Source organism: Ostrea edulis, chromosome 1 (assembly GCF_947568905.1).
Source record: "Ostrea edulis chromosome 1, xbOstEdul1.1, whole genome shotgun sequence".
Classification (NCBI taxonomy): Eukaryota; Metazoa; Mollusca; class Bivalvia; order Ostreida; family Ostreidae; genus Ostrea; species Ostrea edulis.
The window spans coordinates 17,046,659-17,073,172 of NC_079164.1; the positions used below are offsets into that span (position 1 = coordinate 17,046,659).

Here is a 26,514-nt window from a genome sequence, read left to right on the forward strand (position 1 = left end):
TTATCATTGGCTATGGACGAAGAAAGGAGTCCACAGAATGATAGAGTGGTGCTCAATATTTCGGAAGATAAACACAAGCGCGTTTTATGGTCTGGTAAAGTGGACTTTGTTCTTGCGTGTATTGGGAATGCAGTTGGACTGGGGAATATTTGGAGATTTCCATATTTGTGCTACAAAAATGGAGGAGGTAAAACACGAACTTTCACTAATGTAAATATTTCATATCTAGAATACGTAAATCTCAAAGTTTAACTCTTCACCTTCAAATATGAAAAAAGGTGAAGATAAGGAACAGTGATCAATCTGATAAATCTTATTAAGAATACAAAATATACTATATATGGCATATATTACATGTAGTTAAAGAATAACAGTTAAATCGGGTATGTATATGCATTTTGTTTTCCTAGGTAGTCGCAACTGGTGGCGATAGCTCAGTGGTAGAGCGTTCGCTTCGTACACGGAAGATTGTAAGTTAGAGCCCCGCTCATGCCATGGCCACGTCAATCCTAAGACGTAAACATAGATACATGTAGTGATTGCTCCTTCGCAAAATGCTCGGGCTTTAAAAGCTAGAATCACATATCGGTCGGATAATCTTAAAAGCGGTGGTCCCGTATCGCAGTTAACGAACCCTTACTGCTACGGCCTTGAGCACTATCGTTAACTTCCCATGTTCATGTAGCAATATTCCATTATCGCTTGCATATGGTATTTATGTATCTCAACTGATTTGATACGCAAGAGCTTGCTGTGCGTATGTCTTTTAAAACAAGACAGGTCACTGATAAAGTTGATGTTACAGGGCTCTCAACAGTATCGTTTAAAGTCAGTATTTCGCAAATTCTAATGACGTTATAACAATCTAGTTTGCCAATACAACCTGTCATTGGGTCAAATGTTGTATGACATGTTTCATACCGATATTTAAGCAGATCTTTACACAAATATTTTAATTACGTATAACTCCCTTTACCTGATCAAGACATATTACGCACGGTGGTTGTGACCGATCGACAGGATATTCTTACTCCTCCCGAGTACCTGATCCCGCCTCTGAAATGTCCAAGGGTCTGTGTTTGCCCAAATTGTAATTTTATATTATTTACAGGAGTTATGAGATTGATCACTGTTCGTTATCTTCACCTTTTACGAATGTACCCCGATTAGTACATCCATAGATACACGCGCCAACATTTTAAGCATGTGTCACAGACCTGTTTGTAATCTGGTAAGAAGATCTGATATTGTTGGAAACTGTTTCTCTTATTGCGTAAATATGCTGAGGCTACCTAATGATGCACCCCAGACTACAGTTCAGTTACGTTGTCTAGAAACATTATAAACGTCAATACAATGTTCACAGAGCACGATATTGCAAACGCCTTATACTGACTGATATAAATATCGACCGCCCTCGAACTGATCGACCAAAAGTTCCGTCCCGTCAGATTAGTTTAATGAGGTTACAACACTTAGCAACTGTACAAAATAACTGCAAATGATACACCGTGGATACATAGTCTAAGAATAAGCCGACATCCTGTGCTGAGGCGCCTTTGCTCCTAGATGTATAACATCAAGCTGCGTCACGTTGCAGTGGGAATAATCCTAATTGGCATTAAAGTGACGTCAGAACTCGAGTTGCAAAGAGATCGAGATAGAATGAGTTTTTTATGCAAAGATGGCACCGTGTACTCTCTGACGAATCAAATTCAAGATTCACCACTCAGATGGACGGTGATGTGTTTTTCAACGTCGCTGTGAACGTTGTACCGATAACTGCATCGTGGAATGTGTCGGGTTTGGTGGTGGTAGCGTTAATACGTAGTACGGGATCTATAGTAAGTGTAAAACCCACTTGGTCATTAGTAAAGACAATGTGACAGCTGTTCTGCAACCGGTAGTGGCGCCAATTGTCCCTTAGCACAACTTAACTTTTCAAGATGACAACAGCCGGTGCTATGTGGCGTGACGTGCGATTGAATATCTTCACCAAAGCAATGTCAAAACGTTACCTTGGCCTCTTTCTTTCTCCAATAAATAATTTGTGGGACATGTTAAATCGACGCATTCGAAGACGTCCAAATCCATAAGAGATTATACTTAATTTGCGTCTACACTTCTCATTCAATGTACTGTTGTATATACAATTCAGTTGAGATGTTTTCAGTTTTCATTTCATTTGCATAAAATGGTGAAGATATCGGACGGTGATCAGTCTCACAAATCCTGTCACCCATATAATCCACACTTGTTAGCATAATTATTTGGAAGTATATTGTTTTGGAATCTATGTTGAATACCCACAACAATTTTCCCTGAATCATTTTGTTCATCATAATTTCTTCACTATTTTATGTGCGGTGATTAACGTTTTCATTAGAAATATGCAGAAAATTCCCTTGTTATGTACTTATCTATAAGATCTTATGGGATTTATGAGATTGATCACTGCTCGTTATCTTCACCTTTCATTAAATTATCTATAAGATCTTATGGGATTTATGAAATTGATCACTGTTCGTTATCTTCACCTTTCATTAAATTATCTATCATATCTTATGGGATTTATGAGATTGATCACTGTTCGTTATCTTCACCTTTCATTAAAAGATATATCTTTAGTTCGCACACATTTATATGGATTCAAAGATAATTTTAATTTGTGTTCGTACGTTTTGAAGTCTTTAATATTTTGTTTTACACAAGCAATTAAATTGAATATCATATAAAAACGACAACAAATTCCGAAGAGAATTACAGAATCATTAGACATTCAAAGTTTACAAAATTCTTGAACATTTTCTTGTGTTATTTCTATATTGAACTATGTGGTAAATTAAACATATATGTGTGGATTCAAAACCAAAAGAGGTCTCCATATGAGTGAAATATTCTCCAGCGGGACGTTAATCAATCAAAACCAGAAAATGGATGAAGAGCAACATTTTGTGGGCAAGATATATTTCTCCATTGCAATTGCCAGTGAATATCATTGATTTCCTCTTGTAGGGGCGTTCCTGGTACCCTATTTGATCATGATTGTCTGTGGAGGACTGCCCATCATGTTACTCGAGTTTGGCCTTGGTCAATATATGTCCAGAGGAGGTCTGAAGTGCTGGGTCATCTGTCCATTGTTTCAAGGTATGCTAGCCAATATATGATTTTTTTTTCAAAGGAAAGCCCTTGCATGAGTAAAGAATTTTTTTTAATCATTGTCTTCAACTAAATGAGATTTTGTTTGAAGTGACATTACTTTTATAGATGAAACACTATGCCTCAACTTATGTATTTTGAAACACTATGCCTTAAGGAGATATACTACATTGTCATAATGGTTGACTTCCTTTCAAAACATGAATGGAAATATAAAAGGCAATATTTGTCTAATACGTTTAGATCTATTACTTAGCTGCGTAGCCTAGTGGGTTAATGTGTCGACTGCTGAATTGTAGGGCAGTAGGATTGACTGCTGAATTGTAGGGCAGTAGGATTGACTGCTGAATTGTAGGGCAGTAGGATTGACTGCTGAATTGTAGGGCAGTAGGATTGACTGCTGAATTGTAGGGCAGTAGGATTGACTGCTGAATTGTAGGGCAGTAGGATTGACTGCTGAATTGTAGGGCAGTAGGATTGACTGCTGAATTGTAGGGCAGTAGGATTGACTGCTGAATTGTAGGGCAGTAGGATTGACTGCTGAATTGTAGGGCAGTAGGATTGACTGCTGAATTGTAGGGCAGTAGGATTGACTGCTGAATTGTAGGGCAGTAGGATTGACTGCTGAATTGTAGGGCAGTAGGATTGACTGCTGAATTGTAGGGCAGTAGGATTGACTGCTGAATTGTAGGGCAGTAGGATTTTAAAAAACAATTCTGCTAAAGCTGCATTTATGAAGAAATCAAAATAAATGTCAAAGTTTTCAATTTCAAAATATTGTTGTATATATTCACCACTTTTCACCAATATCAAAAAAGGGACGTTAAACACGATACAATCAATCTAATGTAGTATTCCTTCTTAATGTAACTGTAATTTATAAATGTTTCTTCAACTAAGGTGTGCACCATGGAAACTACTAAAACCCAAAGTAGACACATCACTTTCTGAATATAAAGAATCTGAAACAAATTCCGCCATTTTCAAGCAAAAATTATCCGAAATAAAGCAATCCAAGCATACTACAATTGATATCTATACAAATATCGACAATCATTATATTATACAATATTTACAAGAATGCGACTTTTACAGAAAAATTTGAAAACTTTTATAATACAACTGTTTATAAACACGAATTATTTTTTGTTTTTTAACCTTTCGGATGGGACGTTAAAGGGTGTCCCGTGTCAAGGATCACAACCCCCTTGGCACGCAAAGGATCGTTTCCCTGATGTTCGAAAAAGAGTAGGCTCACTGGGGCCGTCAGGGAAACTCAAACACCCACAACCAAACATAATTGAATTAGTTAACCGCCGTAGGATGGCTGAAATATTGCCAAAAACGGTGTAAAACCCCAATCAATCAATATACAATATCAGCAAACTTACACATAAGTACTATATACTAAGTTTGGCCCCACCCTGGGGTCAGAACCCTTACTCTGGGGATCATCAAATTTACAATTTTGGTAAAAGACTACCTGCTCTATCCATTTAAGTTGAATTTAGTATCAACAGCACTAAAGAGGATGTTATTTAAGTGTTTTACACATAAACACTATATAACAAATTAAGTTTGGTCCCACCCTGGGATTAGAACCCCTACCACAGGGATCATGAAATTTACAAGTGTGGTAGAGGACTAGCTGCTCTTTCGAAATATTTATTTCGTTTCAATATAGTATCAACAGCACTAAAGAAGATGTTATTTAAATGTTTTACACGTAAACGTTATATACCAAGTTTGGCCCCGCCCTGGGGTCAGAACCCCTACCCCGGGGATCATGAAATTTACAATTTTGGTAGATTCCTTCCTGCTCTTCATCACAATGCATTTAGTTTTTCTTACACCTGTGTAGTTATTGAGAAGAAGATTTTTGAAAATTGGTCAATTTTGGCCCTGCCCCTAAGGCCCCAGGGGTGCTGGAGACCTGAAATTTACAATTTATGTCTCCCTTGTCCCAAAGATTCTTGATAACAAATTTGAAAATATATTAAAATTCTGTGGTTTATTACGATTATGTAGGTAATTTTAATGTTGTAAGATGTTTGAATTCATTACGTTATTCCAATACGTCAGTTTCGAGATTAGAGCTCTCCTGTGTAGGAGGTGCATTTAGTGGAACTTTGAATGCTTAGGTGGGACAGAGTGGTACTACAGTCAATGAGAAAGATGATAAAATGTATAAAAACCTACTTCTTTTTAAATACTTGATGTAGGAAATATAAAATACTATCAAAAGAAATGTTTTACTAAAGTGGAAACAAGTAATGTCCTGGATATGATAGGTAGGAGCAACAAAATAATGAGATATAAAAAGAATTCCAAGTATTTAATTACTTCTTGAATACTTTTCATTTACTTAGTTTGTGTATCAGTCGAAATTGGGTGATAAAACTGCGTATGTTAAACTTACCGATGAGATTCATTTATGCAGTGATGAATATATGTTCCACTCCCGCATGTAAACAAGTTGTTTTGCACCATACTAAGTACGAGAGTTCTCCAAAGGGAAATAACTCGGACTTATCTCGAAACCGGCGTATTCCATTGATTACATGTAGTAAAGATGAAATTCTATAAGTTATCAGAATTCTGTAGGTTATTCGATGTTTGTAATGTATTAGAATTACGTAAGCTATTATAGCTTGTACGTTTGAATAAATCGTAGCTTTTCAACTTCTCTAGGTGTATTAGAATTTTTAAAAGTTATTAAATCCTGTAAGTATGAAAAATTTTGTAGGTAATTAAAATTTCTTAATTAGTTACTGGAATTATGTAGGTCATTAGAATGTGGTAGTTGATAAATATTTGTACTTTTGACAGGTATTGGGATATCGACCCTCATCATCGTCTTCTTAGGCAGTTGTTATTATGTAGTGATTCTGGCTTGGGGGCTCTACTACCTCTACATGAGTACGAGTTCAATCTTACCGTGGAGTGTCTGTACCAATGAGTGGAACACTGACAGGTAAATCTCTGTAACAATGAATACAACACAGACAGGTAAATATCTGTACCAATGAATACAACACTGACAGGTATATCTCTTTAACAATGAATACAACACTGACAGGTAAATCTCTGTAACAATGAATACAACACTGACAGGTAAATCTCTGTAACAATGAATACAACACTGACATGTAAATCTCTGTAACAATGAATACAACACTGACAGGTAAATCTCTGTAACAATGAATACAACACTGACAGGTAAATCTCTGTAACAATGAATACAACACTGACATGTAAATCTCTGTAACAATGAATACACCACTGACAGGTAAATCTCTGTAACAATGAATACAACACTGACAGGTAAATCTCTGTAATAATAAATACAACACAGACAGGTAAATCTCTGTAACAATGAATACAACACTGACAGGTAAATCTCTGTAACAATGAATACAACACTGACAGGTAAATCTCTGTAACAATGAATATAACACTGACAGGTAAATCTCTGTAACAATGAATGGAACACGGACAGTTAAATATCTGTAACAATGAATACAACACTGACAGGTAAATCTCTGTAACAATGAATGCAACACTGACAGGTGCAGTCCCTGATACGTTTCACTTTACCATTTTCCGTCCGCTCACTGTGCGCTCTCTGTTTACAGTTTTGCGCTCACCGTGCGTTCATTGTTCACCACCAAAGTGAAAGGACCGGTTTTCATAGCAAGGCAAAATTGAACAAGGAGTGTGTGCGTAAGAGTGAAAGTAAACTTTCTTATTATATCAGAAATTTAATTTATAAAATGCAAATATCAGGATTATTAACTGCGAAAATTCAAAGAAAACTACAGGTCACTCATCAATATCAAAGAATAGAAAAAATCATCTACGTGGGAATAAACCTTTTATACTATTTAGAAGCGTTCAAGTGTTAACATGAGGTACCTATACCACCCATGTTGTTTGTTTAATGCATTTATCTCGACTCTTTTCGAGGATGTTTTTTAATTGTGTGGAATCCAAACGACCGTGCTCGTAAATTTTGAAGTCAAACATACACACCTGTAAATTCTTGGCGCTAATTACATGTACTAGACTATCTTTATTTTACATGCATTGTTTACACTCTTGTATTAAGAAATTAAATACTATGTATCTTAAGTCAAAATATATAATACGTGTAGTATGCCGAGATGCTGCACCAATATTCATGATTTATGAAAACGAGAAGAATTCTAAACATTATATTATATAAGAGGGCGAGTCAATAAGTAACCACCCTATCCCAATTCCGATTGACCGAGACGGTCACGGTTTTCATGCCTTGTTTCAATACATGTTTTATACCTGTGTACAAAATTGCACGCGTATCGAGTAATTCTTTAATAAGATATTGAATGTCAAACATGGCTAGTGAAGGAAAGACATGCTTTTCATCTAAAGTTCAGTATCATGTTATAATTCGGTACTTGTATTTAAAAGGTAAAACAAGCAAGGAAATACAAGGCGAGTTAGCCGATATTTATTGGTCTTCTGCACCATTTTATGCACAGGTTAAATTCTGGGTAGGGGAAATCAAACGCGGTAGAACGTCTTTAGAAGATGAAGCCAGGTCTGGGTGCCACCGACGAAGAAATGTGTAAGAAAGTTCGGGATCGGGTATACTCTGATAGGCGAATTTAGGTGGAAGAAATAGCGGAGGCATTAGGCATTTCACATGGTAGCGTTTCAACAATCTTACATGATCGTTTAGGTATGCACAAGCTAACAGTCCGTTGGGTTCCCAAATTCCTTGGCGATGAGCAAATGGCAAACAGAGCATCAGTATGAAGCGCCTTGTTGAAGTGTTTTAGGACAAAGGGTGGTTTTCGTTTGCGTCTGGTGACTGTAAATGATACTTGGGCTCATTATTATGAGCCAGAGAATAAAGCTCAGAGTCGTCAGTGGGTAGGGATTAGGTCCCGAGGCCAAAGAAGTTCAAGACGCAACCATCTGCTGGCAATGTTATGGCCACAGTATTTAGGGACGCAAAAGACGTTATTATATTGGACTTTTTACCCAAGAGAAGTACAAAAAGTGGAGTGTACTCTGCAAACTTGCTAGACCAGCAGAGAACCGCCATTCGTGAAAAACACCGTGGTAAACTCTCTAAAGGTGTTTTGCTGTAACAGGACAACGCAAGATTCCACACTTGCAAAGTTGCAATGGATGCTGTAGAGCGAAATGGGTATGAATTAATATAACATCCTGTCTATTCACCTGACCTAGCTCCTAGCGACTTCTTCGTATTCCCAAACTTGAAACATGTTATCCATGGACGTCATTTCCGGTCTTACGAAGAAGTCGTAACGGTAGTTGAGGAGTGGGGCAATGGAAAGGACCCTGACTTTTTCAGTTTTGGGCTGATGGCACTTGAACACTATTGGTCTAAGTGCATCACACTAGAGGGTAATTGCATCGAAAAAGAAGAGGTGGATCTCAACCAGAAATACGTTAGGCTGTTTACTTATTGACTCCCTCTCGTATATTTCTATTTTTCATGTATACATGTATCTGTACATATAATACTGTAAACAATGTGCATATGAAAATTTCTTTTGTTTGTGCATGATTGTTACGTGCATTGATGTGAAAATTACGATCGCTTCATGAAAAATATACATCCAGTACTTGCACAAAAATGAACAAACAGAAGTATTCATATTTATATATTCTCTACTTAATTATAAACTAAGTACAATCTAAGGTAAAAAGAAAATCCTATATATACCGAATGAATAGACCATTATGCGTTCATCATGCGCTCACCGTTCACCGTTCACAGGATTGCATTCACCGTTCGCCCTGTGTGCCTTCACCATTCGCTCTGCGTACGTCCACCGTTCGCTCTGTGTGCGTTCACCGTTCGCTCATCGTTCAAGGTGGAAAGTAGAAAGTTTCAGGAACTGTAAATCTCTGTAACAATAAATAGAACACCGACAGGTAAATCTCTGTTACAATAAATAGAACACCGACAAGTAAATCTTTGTAACAATGAATACAACACTGACAGGTAAATCTCTGTAACAATGAATACAACACAGACAGGTAAATCTCGGTAAAAATGAATACAACACTGACAGGTAAATCTCTGTAACAATGAATACAACACTGACAGGTAAATCTCTGTAACAATGAATACAACACAGACAGGTAAATCTCGGTAAAAATGAATACAACACTGACAGGTAAATTGCTGTAACAATGAATACAACACTGACAGTTAAATCTCTATAACAATGATTACAACACTGACAGGTAAATCTCTGTAACAATAAATGCAAGGTAAATCTCTGTAACACTGAATACAACACTGACAGGTAAATATCTGTAACAATGAATACTACACTGACAGGTAAATCTCTGTAACAATAAATAGAACACAGACAGGTCAATCTCTGTAACAATGAATACAACGATATGTAAGTAGTTTAACAATGGAAGGAACACCGACAAACAAGTGTCTTTAACAATGACGATTGATTGTATCATTATTTAACGTCCCACGTGGGAATTTTTCATTCATATGGAGACGTCACCAAGACCGGTGAAGGGCTTCAAATTTAGTGTGCCTCGAGATTCCAATATCTTGGGCTGATATTGATCGAGGGTTGATATAGAGTGTGATGCAGATTTTGGCATATATACTGTTCTGTTCTTTTTATTATATATTTGAAAATAGAGAATTTTAAGGGCTTATTAACGTATGAAAAAGAAAAACAACGATTACTGTTTTTTTTTAATAATATAAGATATAAAATGAATACATGTACTGTATGGTCAATAAAACAAGATAGCAATTTCTATAAACTGTTTTAATTTTATATAGTTTGATATTTTTTACTTATCATTATCATTTGGACCTACATTTCAACTCAATCAATTCCTCAAATTCTCCTCGCTAACGATTCCAACGTTCTCTCCCATTTCTATCTGTCTTGCTCTTTGTTTCACCATTTGTTTACAAAATTTATATCACCAAGCAGAAAAAATCCGAAGTACTTCGAATTAAAACTACAGAGGTGTTCCAGAAAGGTACGATAAGGGGTGAAATAAAGGGTTCTGATACAGGGTGAGTGATAAAGGGCGCGTGCATGTGTTCATATCAGAGATGCATAAAGTATGTATTATATAACTCATATATAATAATGTACTTTATGAGATTGACCAGTTTTCCTTATTTTCACTTTTTCACAAATTGACAGAAATGGATCTACATGTACTGAATATAGAATTCAAATTTGTAATAAATCTACGAATTGATTGCTTTCTAAAACACCCAAAATGGTATCCTTGTGCTTTCTATTCATCATAATTTGCACTATGAAGAAAAATACAAAATAAATACTGTGATTAGTTTTGACTGAATTTTATAAAATGGTATATCCAAGTAGTTTTTGTAGGGAAATGCCTGCCTCATCAGCAAAAATTGTTATGAAAATTATTGGAATTCTAAGTTGATGTGTTTCATCGTTTTACCGAGACGTGTGCCGTGTGTTGTAGATGTGCATTATCCAGTCAGGAGTTACACACCCGTCTGTGTTTGAGCGATATCAGCCTTAATACCTCTATAAACATTGGGAAACTGGAGAATCTAACTCACAAGAATGACACTTTCTACCACGGCAACCACAGTTTCTCCACCGCAAACTGTTCCGTAGACAACATTTACCCCGTGGATCCTGCTGTCGAGTTTTGGGAGTAAGTTGGTCATTTAATTATTTATGTGTCAGACACTTGCTTTTAACCCCAGTGTAGACACGAAATGCATGGTCTAATAATCGAAAAAGGGCGTGATGCTAAATAAAAGCAGATATATTATACAGGATTCCGTTAGTACAAGTAGAGGAATATACGATTACACAAATAGTTAAAGATAAAATGAAACATAATTGATAGTAAATGATTTATGGCATTGTTCACTATGATATTTTGTATGTATTTACTTTGAAATTTCTTATAATCTCATTTACGTGTAACCATTAAGACCTTTTCAGCTAATCTTCGACGAAGGTTCAAACACAGGGGCTAAGCCCGTTTTGGGCCCGTACTCTGTGATACTGTACCATCAATATAGAAAGGGGTCTAACTCTGACCCAGATTAAAAAAAAAAACCCAAAAAACTAACCACTCGCTTCAAATGCCTAAAAAAATTTAAAACTAGGTACGCTATGCGTAATTCGTCGTTTACCTTGCATAGATTGATGTTTTAAGTACGTGCATGCCATATTTCAAGCCACAGGTTCTTAAAATAACAGAGGTATACGTCATCGTTCTCTCGATTCCACTTATTTATTTTTACTAGGACATTTACCGGTCCAGGTCACGGAGTCGTTTCTCGCATATGACAGCAGTGAAATTCAGACTAGTGTGGAAGATTTCGGACCTGTCAATTAAAATTGCACATCTATTATACGCTACTTACTTCCTCACACTTAAATAAAGTTCTCTATGTTCGTCGTATCTGGTTCGCTTATTTTACAAAACATTAACTCCTGCCTCTAACTGCCATTTTGAGAAACGCACTAAAGACCCGAAATACCTCAAACTTTAAAGAAGGGGAAAATGGGTAAAGATAATCTAATTGAAATAAAATAATAATAATAATAAAAAAAATAACAAATTCCAAAAAATGTTCAATTTCCTTCTCTAGGTACAATATCACAACTATAATGTTTTGATCAATTTTAAGGTATTTGAGATTTTAAGTATATTGGGTATTTAGTGCTTTCATTAAAATGGCAGATCATGTCAACAGTTGATGCTGCTGAGGAAAACATAAGTCGTGTAACGTCTACACGAAGAACATTATTAAAGTATGAAGAAGTAAGTAGCGTATAATTGATGTGTTTTTAATAAATTTTAATAGTGTAAAATAGTAAATAGGATAAAATATAGAAAATTCTTTGGTGTCTCTTGAAAACCTTCATCTCAGTAACTATCAAGGGAATATAACAGCAAATTATTGTAAATGGTGTGGTGTCTTTAAAAGCTTTTCCCAAAAATAACCGTGCATAGATTATCAAAACTTTTGACTAAGCTTTATCACATTCAGTAGTTTGTTCAAACCGTAATTTTCGGAGTCCAGAAAAAGGGACATGATGGAGTTTCTTAAGGTTACATAGAAATACATGTAGAAAGGAAAAAATCTTCCATCTTTTTAAAACAAAAAAAGAACAAATAGGTTATAAATCTTAAAACGAATATCCAAGGAAACATGCTTATTTCGTGTAGATATAAGTTTGTTTAAACCAAACCATGGAGGGATGACCATTAACAATAAGTTTAATTATTATAGAAGCATGCTTATAAATGTTGTACAGGTTTGTTCAAACTGTAAATGTCCAGGAGAGGGGAACAAGGGAGACCCCAAAGTTTACAAAAATATGTATGGTATAAATCTTTCTTCTTTTTTTTTTTTAAACAAAAGGGACTATCTTTGTCGCATTTTGGAACAAATTAAGGTTCGCATAGAATATGTAATGCACTAGATTTTATGAAAGCAAGTGTAAAATAGGCCCTGAATTATGAAATTATTTGCAACATTTTTTAATTTATTGGAGAGAAAATTTCAACCATGGTTCCGTGGGCTAGGAAAAGGATACAACTCTGTGCTTAGATGAGCGATGTGGCCCACAGGCCTCTTTCACTTACGTATTATTGCACTATTTTGAAGTCATTTATGAGCTAAATAAATGACCATTCTAAAACCATGACCTGTGTTGTTGTTAGGTACCCTCAACTATAATGTATATCTTTTACAAGAAACCAGGTGATCCAGATTTCTAGTGGTATAGAAGATGGGGTTGGAATTGTACCTCACCTGGCCATATGTCTGTTAGTGATGTGGGTAGTCGTCTATTTCTGTGTTTGGAGAGGTGTAAAATGGACTGGGAAGGTAAGTTGATGAATTTCATTATTACGAAAGCCGATAGGTGCCAGGGTATAGAATTAATATTTATTTAACTGGCGGTCGCCACTTAATTTATGTGGCGGCCGCCACTTATTAACTGGCGGCCGCCATATAAATTAACTGGCGGCCGCCACTTATTATCTGGCGGCCGCCATATAAATTAAAAGGCGGCCGCCAGTTATTTTATCTGGCGGCCGCCACTTAATTCATATATGGCGACTGCCAATTGCAAAAACAATGTAATTCGTATCGCTGAGTGATTATTTTGGAAAGATTTAGAATAGTAATCAAACACGCAGCATCGTTTTTCAAAGTGTATAGGGACAGTCGGAGGAGAAATTGTCTTCTACAATTGTTGACAAGCAGAAAAGGAACCTAAAATGTCTCTTTTGTCCAAACTTCGTACTCCTAAATTGGAGGGAGGGGGCTCCGTTCATTCTTCAATTGATCAGTTCATTCATTATTTCATTTTTACCATTCATTACTACCACCAAAAGAGTGTGGTGGGGGCCAGTCCGCCAATTAATCTTATTTCAAATGTGAAAATAATTATAGTTTGCATGTGAAAATAATAGAAATTGAACGTTGTCAAAAAAAACCCGGAGGGTCAGCCCCGTGGTTCTACGTATTTAACAGTACAATCGAAAAACAATAATTTAATGCTTATATATATATATATATATATATCACATACATATTACTAAGCATTGGGAGGGATTGCACCCCTTTCATTTTGAGAGAGAGATAGAGAAAGAGAGAGGAATTGAATAACTGGTGACAGCCATATTTATAATGATTTAAACTGAGTGGCGGCCGCCATATAAATTAAGTTATTACATGTATATGAATCATTGCACACTACCGAAACATTTATGTAGTTAATCAATTATAAAAGGTTGAATCTTGTCGATTTGAAATCTGTAAAATTTGACAATATAATGTTTGAGCTGGGATACATCTGCATAAACCTAAAAAGTTCATCAAAATGCATTAGACGAATTTGATTCCACTTTTTGGCACTCTGTTTTCCCCTAAAATAGCTCTAGCAAGTTTGTCGTTATTTCGGATTTCAAACATTTCGGTTGAGCATCACTGAAGCGACATTATTTGTCGAAATGCGCATCTGGTGCATCAAAATTGGTATCGTATAACTTTTACATTAGTCACTTATAACTGCATCACCTTTATAACTGATGTCGAGTATTGTTATTGTTCATATGATATTTAAAAAATGGATTTAAAACATTCAACAAGTATTTGCATGACTAATTACGACTTCTATGTGTGCAGGTTGTTTACTTCACGGCCACCTTTCCTTACGTAATTCTGCTGATATTATTGGTGCGTGGAGTTACCCTTCCAGGAGCCGCAAAAGGAATAGAATATTTTCTCAAACCAGACTTCACACGTCTGAAGGATGCACAGGTATCTTCATTTATTTAGTTTTCTCCACAACTCTGCAGTCCAATAAGTAATAATGAAGTCATGTAGAGATACACTTTACTCCTTCAAAATGTATTTCAGTATTATGAAAGGTGAAGATAACGAACTGTGATCAATAGCACAACTCCTATAAGGAATACTAAATAAAGAGTTGGGCAGACATATTTTTCCTATCCTCACAAAATCAATCTGTGTTTTTCCTCCTTGATTCCGTTCTTATAAATTTTAAGAAACACAAAACTAACATGCAAGAGATCAATCAAAGCTTAAGAAAACTCATATTCGCGCTACACATAATCGAATAAAACCCACACACAATCAATAAGACATAGGATCAAGAAAAAACCCACACACATACAATCGGAGATCGGATCAGAAAACAAAATCACATACAATCAAACAGAGATCGGATCAGGAAAAAAAACAACCTCGCATACAATTAATCAGAGATCGGGCAGAAAACAAGAGGTACTGTGAGGAATACTCACTAAGGATCCCCCGCTTACCCCAATCTCCCAAAGGGTGTTAATAGGTATAAATTACCTCTTTCGTGAGTGTAAAAAAGAAAGGGCAGGACAAAACTTTGGGTAGTCTCTTTCTCTAGGAGTGCACTTGACCTTTCACCTTTAGACGCTAAAATCGATAGCCTAAGTAACATCTTCGTCCCATGGGTAGTCCATATGTATGATATGGTGACTGTAGGTGAAAAAGATCACACTTTAGAGCCCGGAAACTATATTGGTACTTCAATGTCCAGTGCGAATGACCTTTTGACCTCAAATTCGATAGGGAACACCTTCGTCTCATGGGTAGTCCATATGTATGATATGGTGACTGTAGGTGAAAAGGATCACGCGTTAGAGCCCGGAAACCATATGGCTACTTCGATGTCCATTGCGCTTGACCTTTGGACCCCAAAACCGATAGAGAACATCTTCGTCCCGTGGGTAGTCCATATGTATGATATGGTGACTGTAGGTGGAAAGGATAACACTTTAGAGCCCGGAAACCATTGCGTCTACAGACGGACGGACACCGATCCCAGTATACCCCCCACAACTTTGTTGCGGGGGGTACAAAAAAAAACCCATATACAATCAATCAGAGATCTGATCTGAAAAAAACCTCACATACAATTAATCAGAGATCGGATGAGGAAAAAAAATAACTGCATACAATCAGAGACCGGTCGCAGTTGTTCGAACCCCGCTCATGGCATGGCCGCTTAAAACCAAAGAGGCAATTACTCCTTCACCAACAATCGGCATTTACGTTTTGGAATTCGAAAATCATCTTGTGATCAATCATCCAACATATTACTCCATCAAAAACCAGCCGGATTGTAAACACAAGTACAAGTTGATATTAAAAAGATACTGATGTCCATTGACAGTATCTATGTAGATTACGTCGTTAGAATTCTCAAGAGCAAACATTGTGATCCCTTATTAGTTGACATGTTTTTATATTATTATGAGGCAGAATTCATTCAAAACCTTCTCTGCATGATACGAAGGCATACTTTGCTGTGACCATAGACTCAACGTCTCGGTACATTGACGACGTTTTATCTATTAACAATATTTATTCAATTCATATGTTGATTCAATATATCCCAGTGAAATTTTTATGAAAGACACCACAGTTTTCCACATCTATTTCACACATTCTGAATCTTCGCACAATTATTCTGAGGTTGATAATAAAAAGAATTTGGAGTTCCTCATTGACAATATTTTCGTAGTGTGTGGTGATCAGGTCTTCCAACAGTGTGTTGGAACTCCCATAGGCACGAATTATTCTCTTTTATTAGCTGACCTGTTTTTATATTCTTTTTAGGCATAGTTTAACATTTTCCGCATGAGAAGAAAAAATTTGCTGTGGCCTTCAAACCGACATTTAGATATATCAACGACGTTTTATCTATTAAAGAATAATCATTCTCTTTCATAACCCCAGCCAAATCGAAATAAAAGACACCACAGTATTCCACATCTGCTTCGTACTTTTATATTTCATTGAACATCGATGATATCGGCAAACCAACAATACAACAAACGGGAGGACTTCAGCTTCTCCATTCAACTGGATATGACGTTATCTCTCAACTGATTCGATACGCAAGAGCTTGTTCTGCGTATGATCAGTTTTTAAATCGAGACACACAAGTTGATGCTACAGAAGTTTTAACAATCTCGTTTAAGTCAGCATTTCGCAAATTCCGTGGTGGTTATAACGATCTAGCTTGCCAATACAACCTGTCATTGGGTCAAATGCTGTCTGACGTGTTTCATTCCAATTGTTATGCCGTTCTTTACACACCGATTTTACTACAGATTACTCCGTTTACCTGATCAAAATATAAGGCTCACGGCGGGTGTGACTAGTCGACAGGGGGTGCTTATTCCTCCTGGGCACCTGATTCCAACTCTGGAATTGCCACGGATCCGTGTTTGCCCAACTCCTTATGCTGATGCTGACAATTCTGTATTCAACTGCGTTTTCCATCCGCAGTTTAAAGATTAATATGGTAGAAACAAGATGTGTATCAAATCAATTGGTCTACGAGTTAAATAAAACATATACTTGATTCTAACTTACCTTTGGACATCGTAAAACCCTCATCAAGTTCTGAAACACCACCATGGAAATCACTAATACCCAAAGTAGACAAACTACTTTCTGAATATAAAAAAAATCTGATATAAATTCAGTTATTATCAATAAATAAATATCCAAAATAAAGCAAATCAAACATTCTACGATTGATTGAATATTGTTTAACGTCTCACTCGAGAACATTTCACTCATATGGAGGTGTCACCACTGTAGTTGAAGGGCTGCAAAATTTAGGCCTATGCTCGGCGCTTATGGCCCTTGAGCAGGGAGAGATCTTTACCGTACCACTGCTGCTGTGACACGGGACCTTGGTTTTGCGGTCTCATCCGAAGGACCGCCCCATTTAGTCGCCTCGTACGACAAGCAAGGGGGTACTGAGGATCTATTCTAACCCCGATCCCCACGGGGTTTCTATAATTAATATTAATACATATGCTACAAAAGACCAAAGTAAAGTCGTTGCTGCGTTAAAGGGTGCCACGTGTCAAGGATCACAACCCCCTTGGCACGCAAAAGATCGTTTCCCTGATTTTCGAAATAGAGTAGGCTCACTGTGGCCGCCAGGGAAACTCCTACATCTACAAACATATTTCAGCTAGTGAACCGCCGTAAAATGGTTGAAATATTGCCAAAACGGGGTAAAACCATAATCAATTAATGAATGTATTCCTTAAAGGAGTTATGAGATCATTGTTCGCTGTCTTTACCTTTTCATATGTATGTTGTGTTGAAAATCTTATGTTAAGGGCAAACTAACCTCTTACCTTGATAACTAATGGAGATGACTTCATCTTTTCCACCATTAACTTCCCATAGATCCCATTATCACCTGCACATTGTGTGTATGTCTCCCGGTTGATTCGATACCCGAGAGCATGTTATGTCAGGGTATAGGGTTCACGGCGGGTGTGACCGGTTGACAAAGGATGCTTATTCCTCCTAGGCACCTGATCCCACCTCTGATGTGTTCAGGGGTCCATGTTTGCCCAACTATCTATTTTGTATTGCTTAGAGGAGTCATGAGATTGATCACTGTTCGTTATCTTCACCTTCCATGTATATGATCAAGTAACCACACACAGTCAGAGAAAACCAACAGTGAAAATAAATCAGAGAGAAGTCTCATTCAATCAGAGAGAACTCATGGATTGATCACTGTTCAATATCTTCATCTTTCACACATAAAGCTATGAGAAGACAGACACAAACAATCAGGGAGAACATACATTAAAATAATAACTATTTTACAGGTATGGATGGATGGGGGGTCTCAGGTGTTCTTTTCTGCAGCTGTTGCCATAGGAGCCATGATAACTCTTGGAAGTTATAACAAGTTTAATACAGATTTTTATAAGTAAGTAGATTTTATTTCAAGTGTGTAATATATTTATCTTCTGTAGTTCATAAAGCGATCTACATTATATGAAATAAAATGTTGATGATACCCACATCAAATGACCACTTTTTTCAGAATATCTTTTTCAAACCGAAGATAATCCCGACACATTCAAAGACATTTATTATTCCTTTTCTTCAAATAGATTTGCTATATATTCATAACATATTTACTACATATCCTCAACAGTCATGTAATAAATTGATTTTGAATAATCATAATGAAAATAGTATTCGCCACAACAGAAGCTTTATTCTGTAGGTGTAGACTTGTCGTGGTGGCTGTGAACGGCGGAAAAAGTATCTTTGGTGACTTTGTTGTTTAAAAAAAGATTGATTATTTTTTCACCTCTGGTGTGTCCAGGGGTCCGTGTTTGCCCAACTATCTATTTTGTATTGCTTATAGGAGTTATGAGATTGATCACTGTGCGTTGTTTTCACTTTTCATTCTGTAGGTGTACACTTTTCGTGGCGGCTGTGAACAGCGGGACAAGTATCCTTGGTGGCTTTGTCGTGTTCTCTGTTCTGGGGTTCATGGCGCATCAACAGAATCTCGACATAGATCAAGTCGCTGAATCCGGTTTGACATTATTACTTCTCTGTTAAATAGGTTCGCTTTTGACTTTTGGAGTATTGTCAATTTTTTGTAAGTAGATTTTTACATTGAAGGGGAATCGTGAAATCAAAAAGAAAAAATGGGTTTACAGTGCTTGTTATTAGTCGACGGAGTCGAAAGGGACTTGCGCTCTGTCCGTCCGTCAGTTCAGTTTTCCGCACTATTTTTCTCTGTTCTTGCAGATATTTATTTGATATGTGGTATGTTGCTTTGTCATAACAAGTTATAGATCAAGTGCGAATTTCGTCTCGGTATGTTGATTTTTCACTTAGTTATGGCCCTTGGACTTAGAAAAATAGCATGAATAAGCAGTTTTTCAGACTTCGTTTGTTGTGCTTGCAGAGTTTCATTTCATATTTGGTAGATTGCTTTGCCATAACAAGTTACAGATCAAGTTTGAATTTGGTAATGGTCCGTTTTTCACTTAGTTATGGTCCTTGAAAATGAACTCTGAATATTGTTGTGGTACATTAATTTTTGCAACCAGTATGGGACTATGTAATGTTATGCAATACTCTCAGAATGCTTGTTTAATTTTTTTTAACAGATGACTCATTAGTTTTGGTATTAATATTACCAATTCTTGAACAGAATTAAGCTTCAAATACTGGATATATATATATATATATATATATATATATATATATATATATATATATCAATACTTCTCTTCCCCCTTCCCGTCTCTTCAATTCAACGAAATGAATTCGTTGTAAAATCGAATAAATTAAACTTTGTTATTATAAGAGATATGATGCAACAACTTGAACATAAGTTACTAAGTCTTGCCTGGAAATGAAGATGGAACATTAAAAAGTGGGGATATGGATCAGATTTTTTAATTACATGTGTAATGGCTAAAATACTAAATTCTTATGCAAAATTTCTGGGAAATTAATATGGACGTTTTTTTTTTTTTTTGTCTTCTATTTCAGGACCGGGTCTAGTGTTTATAGTGTATCCGAAGGCTATTTCCCAGATGCCTCTACCACACCTTTGGTCAATTCTTTTCTTTTTTATGCTATTTTTGATCGGGATCGACAGTCAGGTATGTGTTGTATATTTCTTACGAGAATTTTTCACTCATGTAGAAACGTCATCAGCGTTAGGTGAAGTGCCCCGACATGTTGCTTACAGCCGTATAAGTAAGTTCTTGATCGTGTCAAAGCCTACCGAGACACACGGGATAACCGTTTAAAAATCGTATTAAAACTTTCCGTGACTTTCACTAATTACGTGTATGCTGTGCGCTTGGCGAAGGAAAAATGTATATACATCTACACCTATCCTATATCAAACGTCTTAGATCAGGATCGAGAATTGAACTTAAAGCAATACAAGCTGTATCTCACGGCAAATAAAATGTAAAATAAAAGAACATGTATTTAACATATTTTCTGATTGAATATTTAAACTTAATAGAATCAGAGTGAGTCTGAAACATTAAATCCGTCAAATCAGTACAAAATGTCGATTCATGAATCATTGTCATCCTAATTCATGCTCTTAATCTCCGATGTACATTGACCTCGTACTACGGGCCACCAGTTCGGAAAAAAGCGAAAGAGAGGCACTGAGCACGTGTCAGATTTGTAAACAATTTATTATGCCAATTTGATAGAAAACTCACTATCAAAATTTCATTTGAGTGGCACATTTGCGTAATTATTACCTATTACACTTACAGAGTACTTCTAGTCATTCCTGAAACGATGTAATATTTTAAAACTAACGACACGTGTAGTTACTCAAGTTATTATGCGTCTTTGTATATGACCTCGGTCTCACCAACCCAATTATGTTCGGCAATCATCGTTCCCATATCCGTGTCTTCGACGCAATGGCGGTTTATACGAAACGTACATTGTAGGTGTGCTCTCAAACAATATTCCTTTATTTATTTTGCTGATTTTTTTTTTCAAATCTTGAGAATTATATTAGTTTTACCGATAGATGTTATTTGGTGCATAATTGGATAGTTAAAAAATTACCGTCAGTTACAGCTTGAATTGCCTTTGTAAAGATTTCGAAGCGAGTGTCCAAACGACTAGACTAAGACAAGATTTTATCTTAAATGAAATTATAATCATTCAAAGCAATATTAGCTCTAAATCTGAAATTTATTTTGTTGAAAAATGTGCCATTATGATAATTTTGTTTGTAACTTTAATCATAATCGTTGATAAAATTAAAATGTGATCAAAATATAAAGATTTCGGTTCTATTGAATATATCATAGCATATAAAAATCAGTATGTGTACGGGAAGACACAAATGTAATCGTGTATCATTCAGAGCCTCTGAATAGGTTTTCTAACAATATCAACAAACGTTTATATATCTTATTTTTGTCTGTCATTGAAATAGTAAATCGCAGTTTTACACTTTGAATTTTTTTTACTGATTGTAAAAGTTTCATGAAATCCTGTTCCCGATCCATGGATAAAGAGAAATAACCATTTGGCATCTTCGATAATTAATTATGGAAAATTAACTGTTTAATTATATTAAAAAACATTCATAAAATGTTCAAAATTTAACGATACGTTTTTCAGTTTGTGATGACAGAATCAGCTATGGGACACGTGAGCGATATGTTTCCTCGTCTGTTCTACAAGGTCAAGGGCAGAATGATATTGTCGGCTGTAGCCTGTGTGATCTGGTTCACCATCGGTCTTTCAATGGTATCACGGGTAAGACGATACTGATCTGTTCGTTTAATAAATCTTACAAAATAATGATCATCATCACAATAAGTCAATTCACATGTATACATACAAAATAAATTTCTCTTAGGGAGGGATGTATGTGTTCCAGCTGTTTGATTACTACTCGGCCTCTGGTATGGTTCTGCTCTGGGTTTGCTTCTGGGAGGCTATCGTCATTGGATGGATATTCGGTAATTAGCATCACATCTCGATAAATGTTGGTCGGGAAAGAGGTGCTTATTTTTGAGAACTTCCTATTTTCAGATGATAATCTCATAAAAGACCTGGAGGTGAACTTCAAAGTCAGCTTAATGTTATCGACTTTGTAAATTGTTGAAATTTTTGTAACAATCAAATTAGTATGCATGATATTGTCGACGACGATTTGCCTATTAACAATAATAACTTTCATTCATATGTCGATTCGATATATCCCTGTGAGCTCGAAATAAAAGACTCCACAGAGACGTCCACTTCTACTTAGATATTTTATTGAAAGTAGACATTAACGGCAAACTGACAACTCAACTGTATGACAAACGGGATGATTTCAGCTTCTCCATCGTCAACTTCCCATATTTATGTAGCAATATTCCATTATCACCTGCATATAGTGTTTATATCTCTCACGATACGCAAGAGCTTGTTCTGCGTATGGTCAGTTTTTAAATCAAGGCAAGCTACTGACAAACAAGTTGATGGTACAGGGGTTTCAACAGTCTCGATTGAAGTCAGCATTTCGCAAATTCTATGGTCGTTATAACGATCTAGTTCGTCAATACAACCTATCATTGGGTCAAATGCTGTCTGACGTGTTTCATACCGACTGTTAGGTCGTTCTTGGCACACTGATTTTGACTACAGTAACTCCGTTTGCCTGATCGGGATATAGGGTTCACGGCGGGTGTGACCGGTCGACAGGGGATGCTTACTCCTCCTAGGCACCTGATCCCAACCCTGGTGTGTCCTGGAGTCCGTGTTTGCCCAACTATCTATGTTGTATTGCTTATAGGAGTTATGAGATTGATCACTGTTACTTATCTTCGCCTTTCATATGATGTATTTGTATTATATCACCTAAATCACTCAGGTGACCCATTGCTATTGGTCTGCGTCCAACCTCGTCCGTTAACAACTGAACATATTTGACTTCTGACGACTAAAACATCACTCTAATTACCACCCAATAAAATTCCTCCCGCATTTCCATAGAACACTTGCTGATATTAATTCCCCTCTATCAATAATGCAATAGCCAATCATATACTAATTTTTAGTACGAGATAATTAACCATGAGTTATGAAATTCACCATTTTTGTATATCCTTTTCTACTATAACTAAGTATGCATGTAGATTTTATACAGTATCAGCAAACTTACACATACATACTATATACAAAGTTTGGTCCCACCTTGGGGTCAGAACCCTTACTCTGGAGAAAATCAAATTTACAATTTTGGTTAAAAAGAAAAATATCTGCTCTATCCATTTAGCACTATATACCAAGTTTGGCCCCGCCCTGGGGTCAGAACCCCTACCCCGGGGATTATGAAATTTACAATATATGTCCCCCTTGTTCCAAATATCCTTCATACCAAACATGAAAAGAATTGGAATGATAGTTATCAAGAAGAAGTTAAAAATATCTATTGTTCACACATTTAATAACTGACCATTTTGGCCCCACCCTGATAACAAAACCCCTACCCCTGGGATCATCAAATGTACAATTTTGGTAAAGGACTACCTGCTCTTTTTAAATATCTATTTAGTGTCAATATAGTATCAACCACACTCAAGAAGATGTTTTTTAAGTGTTTTACATATAAACACTATATACCAAGTTTGGCCTCGTCCTGGAGTCAGAACCCCTACCCCGGGGATCATGAAATTTACGAATTTAGTAGAAGCCTTCCTGCTCTATATCACCATGCATTTAGTTTTTCTTACATATGTCCAGTTCTTGAGAAAAAGATTTTTGAAAATTGGTCAATTTTGGGCACTTTTTGCCCTGCCCCTAGGGCCCCAGGGGTGCAGGAATCCTGAAATTTACAACTTATGTTCCCCTTGGTCCAAATATGTTTTATGCTAAATTTGAAAAGAATTGGAATGATAGTTATCAAGAAGAAGTTAAAAATGTCTATTGTTCACACATTTAATAACTGACCATTTTGGTCCCACCCTGATAACAAAACCCCTACCCCTGGGATCATCAAATTTACAATTTTGGTAAAGGACTACCTGCTCTCTCTAAATATCTATTTAGTGTCAATATAGTATCAACAGCACTAAAGAAGATGTTATTTAAGTGTTTTACACATAAACACTATATACCATGTTTGGCCCCGTCCTGGGGTTAGAACCCCTATCCCGGGGATCATGAAATGTACGACTTTGGTAGAGGCCTTCCTGTTCTACATCACCATACATTTAGATTTTCTTACATGTGTGTGGTTCTTAACAAGCTTGCGTATTTCAAACTTGAAAGTGCTTGTGAATAGAGTAGTCATATTCCCCATCTTCAATGTTATCAGGGGCGGATAAATTCTACGACGCCATTGAGTTGATGATTGGATACAGAATACCAAGGCTGTTCCACTATTGTTGGAGATACATTACACCTGTAGTATCAGCGGTATGTCACCTGTACACACGAAATGTATATCAAATTTCTGAATTCGGTTTCTTTGAAATTAATTGTTTAGTATAATATATTAAGTACTTACACAAAACTTAGATTCCGTTTGTTTGACTTTTATTGTTTAGCATAATACAAGTGCTTTATCTGCAATATGAAATTAGATGTAATTTTAAACATTCTTGTTATTTAAATATGTTGTATACTGTATATTTGATATTTCTTTAAATTAGGGAATTTTTGCATTTCAAGTGGTGACGTTTAAACCACTCAAGTACAATAACGTGTATGACTATCCACCCTGGGCTCAATGCTTTGGACTGATGCTAGCTCTGGTATCCATGTGCTGCATACCTATCTACGTGATCTTTAAACTCTTGTTTCTAAAGGGCTCCTTCAGAGAGGTAAAATAGATAATTTCAATGTTATTTGTTTTCTTCACTTCTTATAGATCTTGTCATTCATAAAAGTTGTATGACAGGCGTACAGGTATTTGAGAAAACACTGTGTTCGTGTGTGATGTCTTATTTTTTCAACTTGACCACACACATGCTCAAAGGCCATACGTGCCGGGCATAGTCCTAAAATTTTGCAGTCCACACCTTTGGTTTCGTAATTGCAATAATTGCCCTTTTTCACCAGAAACTAGACTGTGGATCTTAAAGTGACCTCCGTATGCGGTTTCGTTAGATCCTTGTGTAGCGATATACGTGAGCGGATCAAAGGATCTGATTTTAAATTGTGGTGCTTACGGCTTTTGAACATGGGGGATCTTTATCGTGCCACACGTTTGACACGGATCCTCGTTTCTTTGCGGTCTCAGTCAAAGAACCACTCCATTTAGTCGCCTCTAATACGACAAGCAAGGGAGTACTGAGGACTTATTCTAACCCGGATCCCTACGGAAATTTGGATGGCTGATTACAAAATTTTAGATACATGTAGTTTAAAATTCCTTTGCTTGACGCATTAGCTAGCTCGCTATGGTGTGAAAAGGGTACCTTTCAATGATATATATCTTGAGGAACGATAGATCGGGACGTCTATTAAGGATCTTAAGGCCTATCTTGTGTTTCTTTCGTTTCATGAAAACGTAATGTCACGTATTTTACAAATGATTTGAGCATCAATATTTAATGATATCATTTAAATATTTATTTTCAGCGCCTACGGACGTCAATTAAGCCACACTTAACAAGAAAGCAACTTTGTGAAGAGTGGATGATAAAAGATGAAAGCTTATTGATACAGAAAAATCATTTCTAGAATGTTATATTGCCTTACATGTATTGAATGTTAATAGTCTACTTTTTACGGTAAATGATTAATAATCTCAATCTTTGTCATTATGATATGCATTTTGCCAGGCTTGCTCGTATTGTCAGTGTGCATCTTCTGGACACAAATTAAACTTTCATGCAAAACTTGGATTGGTTGTTTGTTTTACGTCCTGTCGAGAGTCTTGCACTCATATTGAGACGTCACCAGTTTGTAGGTGAAGTACCACGAATTTAAACCTATGATTAGCACTCAGGGCCGTACCAGTGAGGGTTGTTAACGCATCAACACCTGTCGCTACACGGGACCCCCTTTTTAAGGTTGTATCCGAAAAACCCGCGATTCTCACTTCCAAATGACGAGCGTTTGGCGAAGAAGCAATCACTACCTCTGTTTGTCGCGGCCATTGCACGGGTAGGGCTTGAACTCAGGAACTTCCGGTTACGAAGCGAAAACTCTACCCTTGAGCAACAGCAAAACGTAAATATTTAAGAATCAGTGTTTCGTGTGGAAAGATACATCAACTAAGTTTATGATTATACAAACTTTTGAGTTAATTCTAAGTCTATGATACTTCGTCTAGAGGTATAAATATTAACGAAATATTGGATAAAACATCGTCGGAAACATGGTCGGTTTCGTTATGATTTACCTCGTGGTAGCGAAACAGAAACTGTAAAACTCACACAGCAGGAAATTAACTCGCAGAGTTATTTTCGCTATGTTCGCTGAAA

At 36.5% G+C, this 26,514-nt stretch overlaps 1 protein-coding gene across 2 annotated transcripts; it reads left to right on the plus strand.

The window, feature by feature from the left end:
- LOC125662333 (sodium- and chloride-dependent taurine transporter-like) lies at positions 1-25,932 on the plus strand. Of its 2 annotated transcripts, XM_056152926.1 has the most exons (14): positions 1-187; positions 3,016-3,147; positions 5,989-6,133; positions 10,672-10,869; positions 12,934-13,066; positions 14,372-14,506; positions 18,394-18,497; positions 18,994-19,118; positions 20,090-20,202; positions 21,710-21,847; positions 21,951-22,053; positions 24,399-24,499; positions 24,736-24,906; positions 25,667-25,932. In XM_056152926.1, exons 1-14 carry the CDS (start codon positions 13-15, stop codon positions 25,766-25,768), a joined length of 1,875 nt encoding a protein of 624 aa, XP_056008901.1. In that variant the 5' UTR covers positions 1-12; the 3' UTR covers positions 25,769-25,932. The 2 variants fall into 2 exon arrangements, with proteins under 2 accessions (XP_056008901.1, XP_056008902.1); XM_056152927.1 differs by lacking the exon at positions 25,667-25,932 and having other exon boundaries at positions 24,755-24,879.
- Positions 25,933-26,514: the final 582 nt, after the last annotated feature.

Excerpts from the sequence above, each read along its gene's own strand:
- LOC125662333 (XM_056152926.1), top strand. The coding sequence starts at position 13 with ATGGACGAAGAAAGGAGTCCACAGAATGATAGAGTGGTGCTCAATATT. Across the intron at positions 3,148-5,988 it reads CATCTGTCCATTGTTTCAAG|GTATTGGGATATCGACCCTC; the intron begins GTATGCTAGCCA and ends TACTTTTGACAG. Across the intron at positions 22,054-24,398 it reads CGTCATTGGATGGATATTCG|GGGCGGATAAATTCTACGAC; the intron begins GTAATTAGCATC and ends CAATGTTATCAG.